This window comes from Mirounga angustirostris, unplaced genomic scaffold (genome assembly GCF_029215605.1).
Source record: "Mirounga angustirostris isolate CCGP_5_RB_7025 unplaced genomic scaffold, mMirAng1.0.hap1 SCAF_12, whole genome shotgun sequence".
Lineage (NCBI taxonomy): Eukaryota > Metazoa > Chordata > Mammalia > Carnivora > Phocidae > Mirounga > Mirounga angustirostris.
This window is the reverse complement of record NW_026991720.1, coordinates 12,538,907-12,553,948: the sequence shown is the minus strand read 5'-3', so window position 1 is coordinate 12,553,948 and position 15,042 is coordinate 12,538,907. Positions and strand designations below refer to the sequence as shown.

At 43.3% G+C, this 15,042-nt stretch overlaps 2 protein-coding genes across 2 annotated transcripts in view; one reads left to right on the top strand and one right to left on the bottom strand.

The window, feature by feature from the left end:
- Nucleotides 1-2,585: 2,585 nt before the first annotated feature.
- Nucleotides 2,586-4,840, bottom strand: TAS2R38 (taste 2 receptor member 38). Its single transcript, XM_045870548.1, is given in 3 exon segments — nt 2,586-3,219; nt 3,221-3,609; nt 4,835-4,840. Coding segments are annotated over 3 exon segments (1,029 nt in total).
- A 7,645-nt stretch (nt 4,841-12,485) lies between these two features.
- Nucleotides 12,486-15,042, top strand: part of MGAM (maltase-glucoamylase) — a 77,260-nt gene continuing 74,703 nt past the window's right edge. The window contains exon 1 of the mRNA XM_045864144.2: nt 12,486-12,910. The gene's annotated coding sequence lies outside the window, so the exon portion shown is untranslated. The remainder of the gene's footprint in view (nt 12,911-15,042) is intronic.

The window sequence follows — 15,042 nt, the reverse complement described above, 5'->3', positions numbered from 1 at the left end:
AGGGGGGGAAATTGGAGGGGGAGACGAACCATGAGAGCCTATGGACTCTGAGGAACAAACAGGGTTCTAGAGGGGAGGGAAGTGGGGGCATGGGTTAGCCTGATGATGGGTATTAAAGAGGGCACATATTGAATGGAGCACTGGGTGTTATATGCAAACAATGAATCATGGAACACTACATCAAAAACTAATGATGTAATGTATGGTGTTTAACATAGCATAATAAAAAAAAAGGATGAATCGCAAAGACATTATGTTGAGCAAAAGTAGCAGAAACAAAGGAATAATTACAGGATTTATACAAGAACAGGGAAAACTAATCTATGGGAAGAAATTTAGTATAGTGGTTGCCCATAGTGGATGGGGATTGACTGGAAGAGAATACTGGATCTTTCTGTGCTGATGAAATATTGCACAACTTATTTGGGGTGTTGGGTACATGCATGTATCATTTATCAAACTTCACATTGTACACGGTTGTACATTTAGCATCTTTGCTTTTTGCTGTATGTAAATTTTACCTAAACATGAAAAACTATAAACAAATATTGAATTCTAGTTAGTCCTTTTGCCTTTTGCAGTGCTATAGGATAGAAATTTCAAAACCGTATTCTCTGTATTCTAGGCATAAGCAAATGAGCAAATTATTAAGCATATGTGGAATATATTTCTCATGGTTAGAGAAGGGATTTACAAGTGTGTAAAAATGAAAAGTAAAGTGAACCATGTATTATTGGATTGGAACTGGAGGTATCTGTGTGGGGGAGTGGAAAGAGAAATGGGGCAAAACATAAATAATGAGTGAATGTGGGTAAAGGGTATATGGAATTCTTGCAACTCTTCTATAAATTTGAAATTATACAAAATATAATGTTAAAAACAAAGCCATGGAGAGGAGTAAGAGGTAATGGAGCCTGGTTCAGAGAGAATTTATACAAAAAGAAAGAAAGAAAAACAAGAAGGGATGTTCTCTATTATTTTCTTTATGCTTATATTCCTCCCAAGTACTCTAGGGGAAAGTGGAGTTAAAAGGGCACAATACAGGGTGCCTGGGTGGCTCAATAGGTTAAGCTTCTTGGTTTTGGCTCAGGTCAGGATCTCAGGGTCATGAGATCGACCACCATGCTGGTCTCCTTGTTCAGTGTGGAGTTGACTTGTCCCACTCCCTCCCCCTTTTCCCCTCCTTCCGCTCATGCAAGTTCTCTCTCTCTTAAATAAAAAAATGAATGAATGAATGAATGAATGAATAAATAAGATCTTTTTTTTTTTTAAAGGCCACAATACAGTTCCACCGGAGGGTCTGACATCATCCAGCTCAAGAGAAATGGCATCTGGAACAGCGTTTCTCAACACTGACTGCACCCTGGAATCACCTGGAGAGCTTTAAAATGATTCCTGGGTTCTACCTCTAAAGATCTGATGGAATTGGCCTGGTATGTGGCCTGGGCATTGAGATTTTTAAAAGCTACCCAGGTGATTTTAATGTGCAGCCAAGTGTGGGGACCCCTGCCTTGGAGGGAAACCTAGGACAACTCCGGTGTCCACCAAGGAAAGAAAACCAGATGAAGTTACAAATTGTGTACCCAGCAGAGGGGACAAGAGGTTAGTTGGTTTGGACAACTGGGAGGAGGAATTGGGTGCCAGAGAGGAGGAAGCCATTGCTCAGCAGTTCCCACAACTGCCAGAACTACAAGCCTCTGTGCGTGACCTGCCATGCTTTTGAAGGCTGTCAAGATTTATATGTCTCGTATATCTTTTTCTCTCCGGAGTGTTGTAGGATTTGATTTGAGGAGAGCCTTCCTGGTAGGCAGAAAATGCCAAATCTCTACAAACATGGTTTCCAGTGAGGCTATTTTGGTAGGTTCCAATGCTTGGTACCAGGCAAAGCACTGTGTTCAGGGGCAAATAGAGCAGAGCCAGAAGGCACACACCAGTGTTGGTATCCTGGGCACCCAGTGAGCAAATATCTGCCTCTCTTTACCCCTACTATAAAGCGGGTTGAGTGCACATTTCTGAATCTGCGTATTTTCAGACTAAATGACCCCTATTCTCTGGTTTGTGTAGGAGTTTTAATTTAGTACCTCTTGAAGCTGAAGTGATGACACTTGATCTTCCAAGTCTGTCTTTTCATATCCATGAAATTTGTGGAGTTTGAAGAGGGTTATGTAATTGCCATAGTAGTGAATATTTTCTAATATTAAGCTAGCGCCTTTTTTAAGAAACAGGTTTAGCAGTCATGTGAAAAGCCAATCATGTTATCTTGAGGTTTAGATAGTATTTCATAAGAGGTGATTTCTCATGGTTTGTTTCATACCAAGCATGAATAAACTGTAGTATACAAAGCATTTACACTGAGTACCTCACCTATTTCATTCTTTTTCAAAACAAACTTGAAGAACCCATGCATGTCATTCTTGCATAGGCCACAGATAGAGCTTTAATGATTTTATTCTACTATGGGTGAGTTCATTGACATAAAGTGGAGAGACTCTCGCTTATGTCTACAGAAGAAACTGGAATAGGTTTCTGAAGGCTTTATGAACTATCAGAGGCATATTCGTGAAGAGCTCATTTCGTGTCTGCTCTCAACATAGATCTGGAATTCTGGGATCCTCCCTGTGATCTGCCCTTACCTTTAGGCTGCTCTGAACCCAGAGTAGAATGGTCTCCACAGCTCTCTTTAGCTTGGCATTGCTTGAGATCAGGATTCCTGCATGTATTGAGGGACAAGCTGCTAGGATCCCTACACAGATCATTACCCTGATCTTGTGCCACAGCATCAGGAAAGGCACTGAAATGAGGGCAGCACAGAATGACACCACATAGAAGCAGAGAGAGGAGACAAGAGATCTGAGTACTTTGATATGGGCCTCCAGGCTGGGCTCACGGGAGTCCTTGGTTTTGGCTTCCATTATCCTCGTGTGCCTCCTCAGACAGACAGTCAGCACCCCAGAAGAAACCAGAAAAAGTAAGAAAGGAGGAATGGATTCCAGGGTGCAGAAGATGAAGGAATGATAGAAATTGAGTTTTGCAATTTGCAGATTGAGTTCTGTATTATTCATGAATAGCATAGTTGTGAATGCAAAGCCAGATTTACTAAAAAAGTTCCCCAAACAGAGGAGAGTGCAGATGGGAGAGAAAAGCATGGCACCCAGGAGCATCTGGGGGACCTTCCTGGAGACCCAGCTTGCCAAGCAGAGCAGGATGGTGTGAGAGAAACATAATCTTGGAGCAGTAGAGAAGACTGAGACAGGTGGTGAGCCAGAGCCCAGCTTGGTTTGTGATCATCCAGAGCATGATGATGGTCTGGTAGCTGAGGCTCAGTGGGTCCTTCATCCGCTGGAAGTATATAAGCTGGATGGCATCCAGAAACAGCAGCCCATGCAGGAAAAGCTGGGTGAGGCTGAGACTCAGAGGGATAAGATCACAGTTGCTCAGTGGCTGCCTCCTCACCACATCCCAAAAATTCATAAAGAAAATAAAGGCATTTGTCAGGATCCCCACTGCAAACTCCAGGACTGAAAAGAATAGAAATGCACTCTTGACTTCATAGGACACAGTTATGACAGGAGTCAGGGTCAATATGATGTCTCTTCTCACTTGGTTAATCTAAGGCTCAACATACCACCAGCAGAGAAGGGTCAGTGTACATTATAAGCCAGGACCTCTCCTTCACAAGGCATCAGGCTCTTGCTCTAGATCTATCCCACAGTGAATGCGTAAAAATTTCTGACAGCAAACATACAATAGGGATATTGTTGCTTTGGAATATCTCTTGGATACACACTAGGGCTCATTGTAAGAGCAGAGGAATGATGGTTCTTTCTCTTGGGTGATGCAGAAGCTTTGAATAAACCTAAGTGTGTCTGTACAGCAGCCTCCTCAGAGGGCCGCTGGAAGTATATAAGCTGGATGGCATCCAGAAACAGCAGTCCATGCAGGAAAAGCTGGGTGAGGCTGAGACTCAGAAAGATAAGATCACAGTTGGACAGCATCATGGATGCAAACAAGACAGGGTCTCAGTTTTCTAAGTCCGGTTTTGCATGCCATCTGGACCTGCATGGTAGGAGAAGGGAGCGGGATTTGCTTATGGGTTTGAAGGGAACTGGCAGCAGGCAAAGCATATCTTCTTGATGAACTAAGGTTTGAAATGGTGCCTCTTTCCATTTGCATGCCTTCTTCTATCACCTCTGAGGCATGACTTTTATCATAGACTTTGTTTTTAATGTGGATGAATGCATGGTTCCTCCCCTGGCATCAGCACATGAGTTAAGACTGCCATTGCTAAAGATTTCATTCAAGCATCATCATCATGCCAAGCACTGTGCTGGCAAGAGGAGCATTACCGTGAACAAGGCCAGCACCTGCCATGAAGGGAGGGGGTAGGGGGTGATCTGGCCCGGATTATTGCAGAAGCTTTTTAACTGCTCACTCTGCTTTCCACTCCCCACTGCCTTACCCCATTTTCGGCAAAGCAACAGTAGTGATCCTGCTAAAGTATAACTAAGATCATGTCATTGCTCTGTTCAAGCCTTTCGGGGCCTCTCATTTCTCTCACCATAAAAGCAAAGTCCTTACATACCTAATCAGGTCCTCTGTCCCTTCTTAGATGTTGTCCATGATACTTGCTTCCTCCTTCACTCCATACCAGCCATATGGGCCTCTTTCATGTTCTGTGAACTCACCACACATACTCCCACCTCAGGACTGGTGTGCTTGCCCTTCCCATTGCCCAAATTACTTTTCCCATACACACTCAGGTGTCCCACTTTCTTCTCAAAAGTTACCTTATCGGAGGGACCTTTCTGATCATCCTATGACTGGCATCCCTTACCCACATCGCGGATGCTTGTAATCATAGTTACCCTAGTCTATATTCCTGTGTATGTTCAGTTATTCATTGCCTATACCTATCCCCCACTAAAAATACAGGCTTCATGAAGACACACAGCAGGGACCCAAGAAATAATTTTTGAATGAACGAAATGTCCACAAATGAAACATTTATTAGTCTATAGCATCCCTGTGGATTATATCTAGGAGTTTTTAACATTCCAAGGCATTATATCCTAACATATAACATACTCTAACATACTTGGCTGTAATTTCTGAAGTCTAGCTCTCTCCCCTTTTAAACATTTCCAAATATTTGATGTGCTTGGGCTTTCTGGCATCTCTAATTCTCCTTGATCTCTAAAGGAATCTGAGCTGATTTTATAATCCCTTCTGCAAGCTCTGGAAAAATTCAGGCTAGTTACTCAATGGAGATTTGGAGAGCTGATCATTTAGAGACCGGTTGTTGTTTTATAACATTTCTGCCTGACCTGGTGCTTTTTTTTTTCACTCTTACAAATGCTTTAACTTTTCTAGTTCTTTTATTGTTGTCTTTCATGCTTCATCCAGTCATTCACTCATTTTGTGGAGTGAATGATGGGGAAAGGAAAGGAGAATTTGAGTGGTTGGTTTGCAATCTGTCCTATGGTAACATTTCCTCTAAGAGGTGGAGCTTTTCTACCTCTGCTCCTCTGCTTGCTCAGCCTCGTGCTTCATTGGCCGTTTTTGCTAACTTTTCAGTCTCGCTCTGGGCAGTATGCTCCTGTGAGTGAGCTCACAGTTCCATAAAGCACCTAGAGGAAGGGTGGCTCTGTGTTCAGAGCCTCTGGAACCAGGAGCCTCTGGAACCAGGGTCTCTAAGGTTGAGGCCTGGCTCTGCCACTTCTCTGTGTGACTTGGCAAATGTTTGAATCTTCTATATTTATCTCATAGGAAATGGAGATGACCATCAAAATAACACCTACCTCAGAGGATTGGGAGGATTACCTGAATTGGCACATACAGCATGCTTGGTGTTGTGCTTGGCACATGATGTCTGATCAGTAAATGTTAATTATAGGACCACTGTATCATCTAGCAATCACTCTTTTGGATATATAGCCAATAGAAATGAAGCCAGTACCTCGAAGAGGTATCTGCACTCCCATGTTCATTGCAGCATTATTCCCAATAGCTGAGATATGGAAACAACCTAAGCGTCTGTCAATGGATGAATGGATGAAGAAATTGTGGCATATACATATAATGGAATATCATTCAGCCTTAAAAAAGGAGATCCTGCCATTTGCAACAATATGGATGAACCTGGAGGACATTATGTGAAGTGAAAGAATCCAGTCACAGCAAGAAAAATACTGCATGATCCTACTCTTATACGGACTCTAGAAAGTTGAATTCATGAAGCAGAGAGTAGAATGGTGGTTATTAGGGGTATGGTGGGGGGTGATGGGGAGATGTTGGTCAAGGGGTAACCTACTTTCAGGAAGTGTGGAGGCTGAGGATGAGTCCCCATATCTCCAATGTTCCCAGATAATTGGACAAAGAAATGGGCCCCAACAAACTGAAAGAGTCCTGTAATCACTGCCATTTCCCCAGAAGTTCAAACCAGCTTGGGACCCAGAATCCTCCTATCATTATTTAACAGTTCCCACCAGAGGGCGCCAGACCACTGTGAGACCTGGAATTCCTGACCTGCTTACTGGGCAGGCTCAGCCCAGACAATTTACTTAATCTTGGGAAAATGTGGCTCCATATTTTACAGAATTGAAATTGTAGACTCCACTTACTACTTTATAGTAGGATAAGTATCCCTTAAGCTCACAGTTCCTGTAAAGACCATAACGCTACTTCCATTTTATTGACAAAGTGGAGTTTCAGGAAGGTGAAATAGTTTAATATCTCTGCCAGGATAACTAAAGTACTAAGTGAGAAGTTGGGTTTCTAATTCCAGATATTCTGATTTCATGTTTGATGATCTTTCCTCTAAGTCTAGCTACCAATCTGTAGAGTGGGGTGTAATGGATATCCTTATTTGGGTAAAATGCCTGGTAACGTTCTTTCCAACCTGAGTCCTGTTTGAATGGGTTTATTTGGGGTGGTGGCAGTTGAGTCCTTTAGAACTACCTCAGGGTAGAGGTAGAGGTCGAGGGAGGGATGAACTATCATCCCATTCTCAGGAAAGATAGGAAAGTTGAGTCTGGTGGGTTCATATCTCAGGAAACTACTATTCTGGCAGGGAAAGGGGTGGGAGGAATCTCTGTAGGCTCGGTTAAGATGACTGAAAGAAAATGTCCATCTACCCAGGAGGTTAACATAGCAATTAGCAATGTATAAATATAAGTATAAATGAAATTCCGGAGAATTTCTTCGAGTAGATCTGGGCTGAGGCCTTCTTTGATTCCCTCCCGTAGACTTCCTATCTTCTTTGCTTCCACACCACAATTTTGTCCATACACTATCATAGCACTTACCATATTGATCAAAATATGTATTGGTTTGCAAGTGTGTATCCCCAATTACACTGAGTTATCCAAAAGCAGGGATTATATATTACTCATTCTTTGCTCCTTGTGGTATATGACATACAACTAGATTTTTGTTCATTTATTTGGTCATTCGCTTTAAATCCAAGGCAGTGATATGATCACATGTGCTTTCTTATGAATGTGTGTGTAGGCCCTGCTTGAATGTAGATGAATTCACTCCTGGAATTCAAATGTGTTTTCTGCACTGAAGATTAAAGGCTGTAAGTCTCTCATAACCTACTGCGTAGTCATTCAGGAAAGTACTCATCCTAAGGGAAGAAAGAACTAGTGAAATTTGACCCAGTAACTGGAGCCGCCAGAGTGTAGGCAGGGTTCTGAGGGATATGGTGTTTGTCATTAGATCTTGTCCTTGATCCTATGGGCTTCTGTCTGAACTCAAAGGGTATATTAAGCAGCTTCTTTTGGCTGCAGGGAGTAAAGATTCATTTGGGAGATCTCCAGTAATGCAAGTTTACTATAAGTTACACCAGACCAGGGAGGTCAGCATCAGCAGAGAATTGTGGGAGATGCAAACTTTTGGGCCTTACTTAGAACTTTTGAACCAAAATCTCTGAAGGTGGACCCCAGCGATCTGTGTTTTGACAAGCCATTCAAGTGATTCTAATGCACACTAACATTTGAGAACCCCTGGGATAAAAGGGCATTAGGGATTTCCCAGGATCCCAGCAGGAGCCACACCTGAGTCTGGAGCATGGCTCGGGCACTGGCACCTTACCCAGTATCCATGTCATCTTAGCATGGAGAATTAATTGCCATTCACTTGACTGCTCCACCATAGTGAGATTCCGACTGTCATTAGAAATTAAAGACTGTTGTTAATGCTTTTAGATGGCACATAGCCAAGAGCTCCAGGAATTCCCAAACCCAGCTCTGCCAGTCACTCCTATTACATGAGAACAGCAGTGGAATGAGGGTGTAGGGGTGTATTGCTTTATTAAAAGCTAGACCAGCACCTGAAGAGTCCCGAGGCAGAGCTGTGTGTAGTGCAAGTTGGATTGGGGCACACAGTTGACTTAGGCAGAGTCCACACATCCAGCTTGCCACTCTGTTCATGGTGGATATTGCTAATCACCTACACTCTTGATTACCAATAGAAGCCCTGTGTTATTGGGAATGTCAATATTCCCATCTAAAAATAAACTGCATTTCTCATCTTTCATATAGATAGGAGTGGCATTTGGAACACAAGAAGTTATTGGGCAGACTATTTTAGAAAACCCTTGCTGCCTTTTCTTCTTTCTGTGCCAGCCGGCACTTGAATGTTACAGTTAGAGCTCCGCCTGAGAGGGAAAAGCCAAGAGAATTGCAAAGCTCTCACCCTGAATTTTTTGAGTACTTGAAGGCACGCCAGCAACTACTCTGTTCCAGGCTTCTCCTTCTGTGAGAAAGGTCATCTCTTTATGGTTTTAAGTCGCAAGGCTTGGGCCACCATTACTGAAAGGTGAATGCCGTTACTAGCTGATAACCCGCCTGCAAGAAGGGCCCTGGGAATCTATTTGCCCGCCTAAGCATGGAAGTGGAACGGAGGCAAGGACAGCCTGGGCTCTGTCTGGGTGTGCTTGTCATGGAGAGGCAGAAAACAGGAAGTGCGAGAGAGGAAATAAAAGGAAGGATGTCTCTGCTTCCTGCATTTCAAGTCTATTTTGTCAGAAGGTTGTCAGAAGGATGTGGGCAGAGTGGTACTGGTATGGGGAGATGAGGTTCAAGATTGTCTCGCTACAGCTCTTATTTCTGATTCTCTCTCTTTACAATTTGCTCTTACTACTAATTGATCCTGCTGCAAATTCTCTCTGTGTCTCACACTCAGAGAATCTAAGTTGTCTTGTGATCACACAGCGAGCTACTCCATAAGAGGCTGGTGGAAATAAGGACTTGCTGTCTTTGGGTTAGGTGCTCATCCCAGGTCCAGACATAGAATCTGGTATCAGCGTGGAATCTGGTGATTCAAGGACATACATAAGATCACTTCCCTCATCAGGGAGCTGTGGAAAGGGATTCCTTAGAGGGATCTCTGGGCCCCTTCTTAGGCTTCATTTTGTCCACTAAAATGAATTAAGGAAGAGGAGGTTTTTGTAAAAGCTGATAGAGCTGTAAGACATTAGATGAGGACCAGTCCTGTTCTGTTTCTCTGTGACACAATAAAGTAGGAGAACACTGGGCAGCCTTGGCACCTTGAGGGTTCTCTATCCAGCAGAGACAGGGAGATCCTGTGGATATGCTGATTCCCAGAGAGCAGAATAGAGAGGGAAGCACATAGGGAGAGAGGCTGAGCCAGAGAGAGGGCAGCAGTGAGAGAGAGAGTCTGTTCATGGCTCTAAGATATTGTCAGTGCCTTTAAGATGTTTTCTGTGGCATTCTTTTCACATGTTTTCCCCTTGGGTGGGGGCCAAGGGGAAAGCATACTCACTAGCGTCTTATCACAGGGGAAAATTTCTGTAAAATTTAGTATTTCATGTTGAAAAGTATGTAAATTTGCATGCTATTACTTTATACTGTCACATTTTTCATCATTCAAAATATTGATCCAAATTACTTATTCTTCTCTAATGATCTTGGACTAAAATGGAATTTCCAAGAAAATGTGTGATCGGGGTGCCTGGGTGGCTCAGTTGGTTAAGCGTCTGCCTTCGGTTCAGGTCATGATCCCAGGGTCCTGGGATAGAGCCCCGCATCGGGCTCCCTGCTTGGCGGGAAGCCTGCTTCTCCCTCTCCCACTCCCCCTGCTTGTGTTCCTGCTCTCGCTAACTCTCTCTCTGTCAAATAAATAAATAAAATCTTTAAAAAAAAAAAAAAAGAAAATGTGTGATGTACCTCTCAGCGGGTCACCACATAACCCTAGGTTACGTATATCCTGATCTAAAAAGTACACTTCTATGCGGATGACAAACAATTCAGAGAGACTCTGTGGGGATTTGAAGGTCCCATGATTATTACAAGGGGTTGTAAAAACCAGCAAAACAAAGTAGAAAGATATGTTCGACGGGAGTGGTTAGAGATTTTTGGTGAAGATATTTACTCTGAACAAAGGGAGAAAACCAAGAGCCTGTGGTAGCAGGGCTAGCAGAGATTGGTTGCCAGGCATGGAAATGCACAGAAACTGTCTGGAAGAAAGAATAATGATGGTGGTGGTCGTGGTGGTGGTTAGTCGCAGAAGAGGTGGTGGTAGTAATAGTAGTAATAGTATTTTGGTGAAGGTGCATGAGTATCAGATGAAATTCAGTTGCACCTTGGCCTTCACAGAAATAGGAAAAATACTGGCAGCGAGTCTCTGCTTTGGATTGAGTGGTCTCTCATTTCTGCTACATTCTATATGCCTATTCCATCCTTTTTTGGGTAAACAAGTTTTTTCAGCAAAGCTTTAATTTCTCTCTCAATAACATGACATGACCCACAGATTTAGCACCCGGTGCAATATGATTCAATGGAACAGAATAGAGAGCCCAGAAATGGATCCTCAACTCGATGGTCAACTAATCTTCGACAAAGCAGGAAAGACTGTCCAATGGAAAAAGACAGTCTCTTCAATAAATGGTGTTGAGAAAATTGGACAGCCACATGCAGAAGAATGAAACTGGACCATTTCCTTACACCACACACAAAAATAGACTCCAAATGGTTGAAAGACCTCAATGTGAGACAGGAGTCCATCAAAATCCTAAAGGAGAACACAGGCAGCAACCTCTTCAACCTCAGCTGCAGGAACTTCTCCTAGAAACATTGCCAAAGGCAAGGGAAGCAAGGGCAAAAATGAACTTTTGGGATTTCATCAAGATAAAAAGCTTTTGCACAGCAAAGGAAACAGTCAACAAAACCAAAAGACAATGGACAGAATGGGAGAAGATATTTGCAAATGACATATCAGATAAAGGGCTAGTATCCAAAATCTATAAAGAACTTCTTAAGCTCAACACCCAAAGAACAAATGATCCAATCAAGAAATGGGCAGAAGACATGAACAGACATTTTTCCAAAGAAGACATCCAAATGGCCAACAGACACATGAAAAAGTGCTCAACATCACTTGGCATCAGGGAAATCCAAATCAAAACCTCAATGAGATACCACCTCACACCAGTCAGAATGGCTAAAATTAACAAGTCAGGAAACGACAGATATTGGCAGGGATGCGGAGAAAGGGGAACCCTCCTACACTGTTGGTGGGAATGCAAGCTGGTGCTGCCACTCTGGAAAACAGTGTGGAGGTTCCTCAAAAAGTTGAAAATAGAGCTACCATATAACCCAGCAGTTGCACTACTGGGTATTTACCGCAAAGATACAAATGTAGGGATCTGAAGGGGTACTTGCACCCCAATGTTTATAGCAGCAATGTCCACAATAGCCAAACTATGGAAAGAGCCAAGATGTCCATCAACAGATGAATGGATAAAGAAGATGTGGTATATATATATACAATGGAATATTATGCAGCCATCAAAAGGATGAAATCCTGCCATTTGCAATGACGTGGATGGAACTGGAGGGTATTATGCTGAGCGAAATAAGTCAACCAGAGAAAGACATGTATCATATGACCTCACTGATATGAGGAATTCTTAATCTCAGGAAACAAACTGAGGGTTGCTGGAGTGGTAGGGGGTGGGAGGGATGGGGTGGCTGGGTGATGGACACTGGGGAGGGTATGTGCTATGGTGAGCACTGTGAATTGCATAAGACTGTTGAATCACAGACCTGAACCTCTGAAACAAATAATACATTATATGTTAAAGAAAAAAAAGAAAAAGATAGCAGGAAGGGAAAAATGAAGGGGGGGAATCAGTGGGGGAGACGAACCATGAGAGACTATGGACTCTGAGAAACAATCTGAGAGTTCTAGAGGGGAGGGGGTGGGAGGATGGGTTAGCCTGGTGATGGGCATTAAAGAGGGCACGTACTGCATGGAGCACTGGTTGTTACACGCCAACAATGAATCATGGGACACTACATCAAAAACTAATGATGTAATGTATGGTGATTAACATAACATAATAAAATAAATAAATAAATATTAAAAAAAGAAATTAAAAGACTCAGGTGACTTTTAGCAAGTCATCTTTCTTAGTTTCTGTTTCCTCAGTTTACCTGGGGATAAAATACCTGCCCTATGATAAGTGATTAAAGAAATAGTACAGGTTAAAGTGCTCTGAGAGCTACAAGGTGTGATGCAATTGATGCTTTATGACTGACACGTGAATACTAGGTAATGCATTATCCCCAAGAACTCTCTCCCTGGACCCACCCCTGTGTGTGCATGAGTTGCTGTCTGTGGGGGTAAGAAGTAGGAAGGGACGCAGGGCAGCGTCAGATTGCTGAATAATAGATATTTCCCCAGGGAAGGAAATGCTGTAATGCTTAGTACGGGTAGATCGTATTCCCCCTCCCACCCCCAACCTTTCCTCTGAACGCTTCTGGGCAGAGAAATTACTCCTGCCCCAAGCAACTCCTCTTTCCCCTTTCCAGGTAGCCTCTGTTGTGAAGAGCTTACACTTGGAACAAAAGAAGGAAAACAACTCAGCTGCAATAAGAAGAAAGAGGTACAACTTAAAAGTTTGTGGGTGGTGGCGACTGTGAGAGGTGATTTGTGACAGGAGGGGTGTAGATGGCATGTAGCTTATGAGTGTGAGTGCCTTAGTGTGCTTGTGCGCATGTGTGCGTGCAGGGGAGGGTGTCATCCTGCAGAGCAAGGTTCTGGGCTAGAGCTGGCTTTCCCCCACTGGCCTGGGGAATCAGTTCGGTGTGGCAGGCAAACTGCTCTCTGCTGCCTGTCAGTGGTCCATGTAGAAAAGAGTTCACTGCCTTCAGCCCCACCCTCTAGTGAGGCTCTTCCAGGTGGTTGATGAATAAGAGGAAGAGTTCTAAACAGAATTTAAGTCAGTGCCACTGCTTGCTGGGTTTTATTTGACTTTATTTTCAGAAAAGACCAGTTAGGGAGAGCCTGGAAAACTGACCCTGGATGTCAGGCACTTACTATCTCAGCTTGGGCTCCAAATAATATTATATCGTGCATATTATCATCTCTAATTTACAGAGAAGACAACTAAGCTTCAGAAAATTTAAATGACTGCCCAAGTCTGTAGCAAGTAAGTAGAGACTCTGATATTCAAGCCCAGGCTAGTTTGATTCCAAACACCATGCTCTTTCTATGACACCAAATGGGGGATCATAAACCACCACCTGAAGGTTTCGCATGGAAACACATCTCCAAGAGATGCCTTATCTTGATTCCAACATTGTATTCAACTGTTTCAGATTAATAGGCTATACAGGATACCGTCAGGGTTATCTTATCCACCCGTAGTCTACCACCAGTAGAATACAAGCAGATGTGTATCTTGTTTTCTGTAGAATTTTATTCCAGGAAGGGAAAATCCAATAATGTGTTCAGTGCTAAGAGGATGGAGACACACACTGGTGCTCAGCCATCCCCTCTCAGCTCAGCAGTCAGAAAGGGCTCCTCACCTGGGTCTGGCCCTGCTGGAGCGTTTGAGGGAACTCAGCCAGCAGGGACTTGATGAGTGGCTAGCAGTCCTCAGAGAACTTTTATGCACATCTATAAAGTAGAACCATATCTTCTTGAAAGTACTGTTACTTTAGTAGTTCAGAAAAGGGGCAGCATCAACATTAATTGAGTGTTTAGAGAAATTTCATGGCAAAGTGAGTTTAAACTTGGCTTTGCAATAAGAGAGGGGTTTACATAGGAAGACAGAGGACATAGACATTTCAGGTGGAGGCTGTGCCGAATATGCAGAAACGGCAGTGAGCCAAGCTTTTTGGTGAATAATGAAAAAAATATTGGAATGGTAGAATCAAGAATGATAAAGCAGCCTTCATGAGAAAGAAGAATTTGAGATTTTTTCCCGAAAAACAGACTGTGGCTGTTTCTGGGTTTAGAACAGAAGCCAGAATCAAGCGTTGTTTAGGGAAGGTCAGCAGATGTTCTCATCAGTACTGGCGAGGTGATGCACCGCTCTCTTGATCTTTAGGGGCTGCCTATGGAGATCTCAGGGTGGCAGAGTGCCCCACTTTTGTATCACTCCAATGGACAGACAGCTTGTACAGCTTCCAGAGTTCCTTACTGATTGGCACTTGTTCTGTGTGGAGGTGTGGGGAGACTAAATATTCTGATTAAAGAATTAAAGAGACAGATACTCCAGCATTCTGAGTCCTGGGCAGAGAGCTCAGAAATTGATTTCACACTTATGACCGCTCGGGGCAGTTTCTTATCTGTGATGGTTCCCTGTTGGTAACAGGCTAGAGTCTCCACGATGGGCCTCCAGTGTGCTTTGCCAAAAGTGTCCCTGACTTTCCCACAACCATCTCCATTGTCTCTATCTTTTCACTGCAGTTTCTAAAACAGATCGCATTCTCTCTAACCTCTGAGCCTTGTGTATGCTGATCCCCTGGCTCACAATGTCTTTCCTTCTTCTCTGCCCACTCCCATCTATCCATGCCTTTGGTTTCTTTCTTGTCCCTCCCAGTTGTGGTCTTTGCATTAGTCAGTGCCATCTTGTCTTCTGCATGGCAGTCACTGCACTTCTACCTTCTCTTGCACATGAGGTTATAGAAGCACCGCTCACATTCATGTTCAAGTGCAGGTTTGACCACACTGCCTGAGTTTGCATTCTGGTTTCACCTCTTCCTAGTTACAGAACCTCGCTCGGGCAAG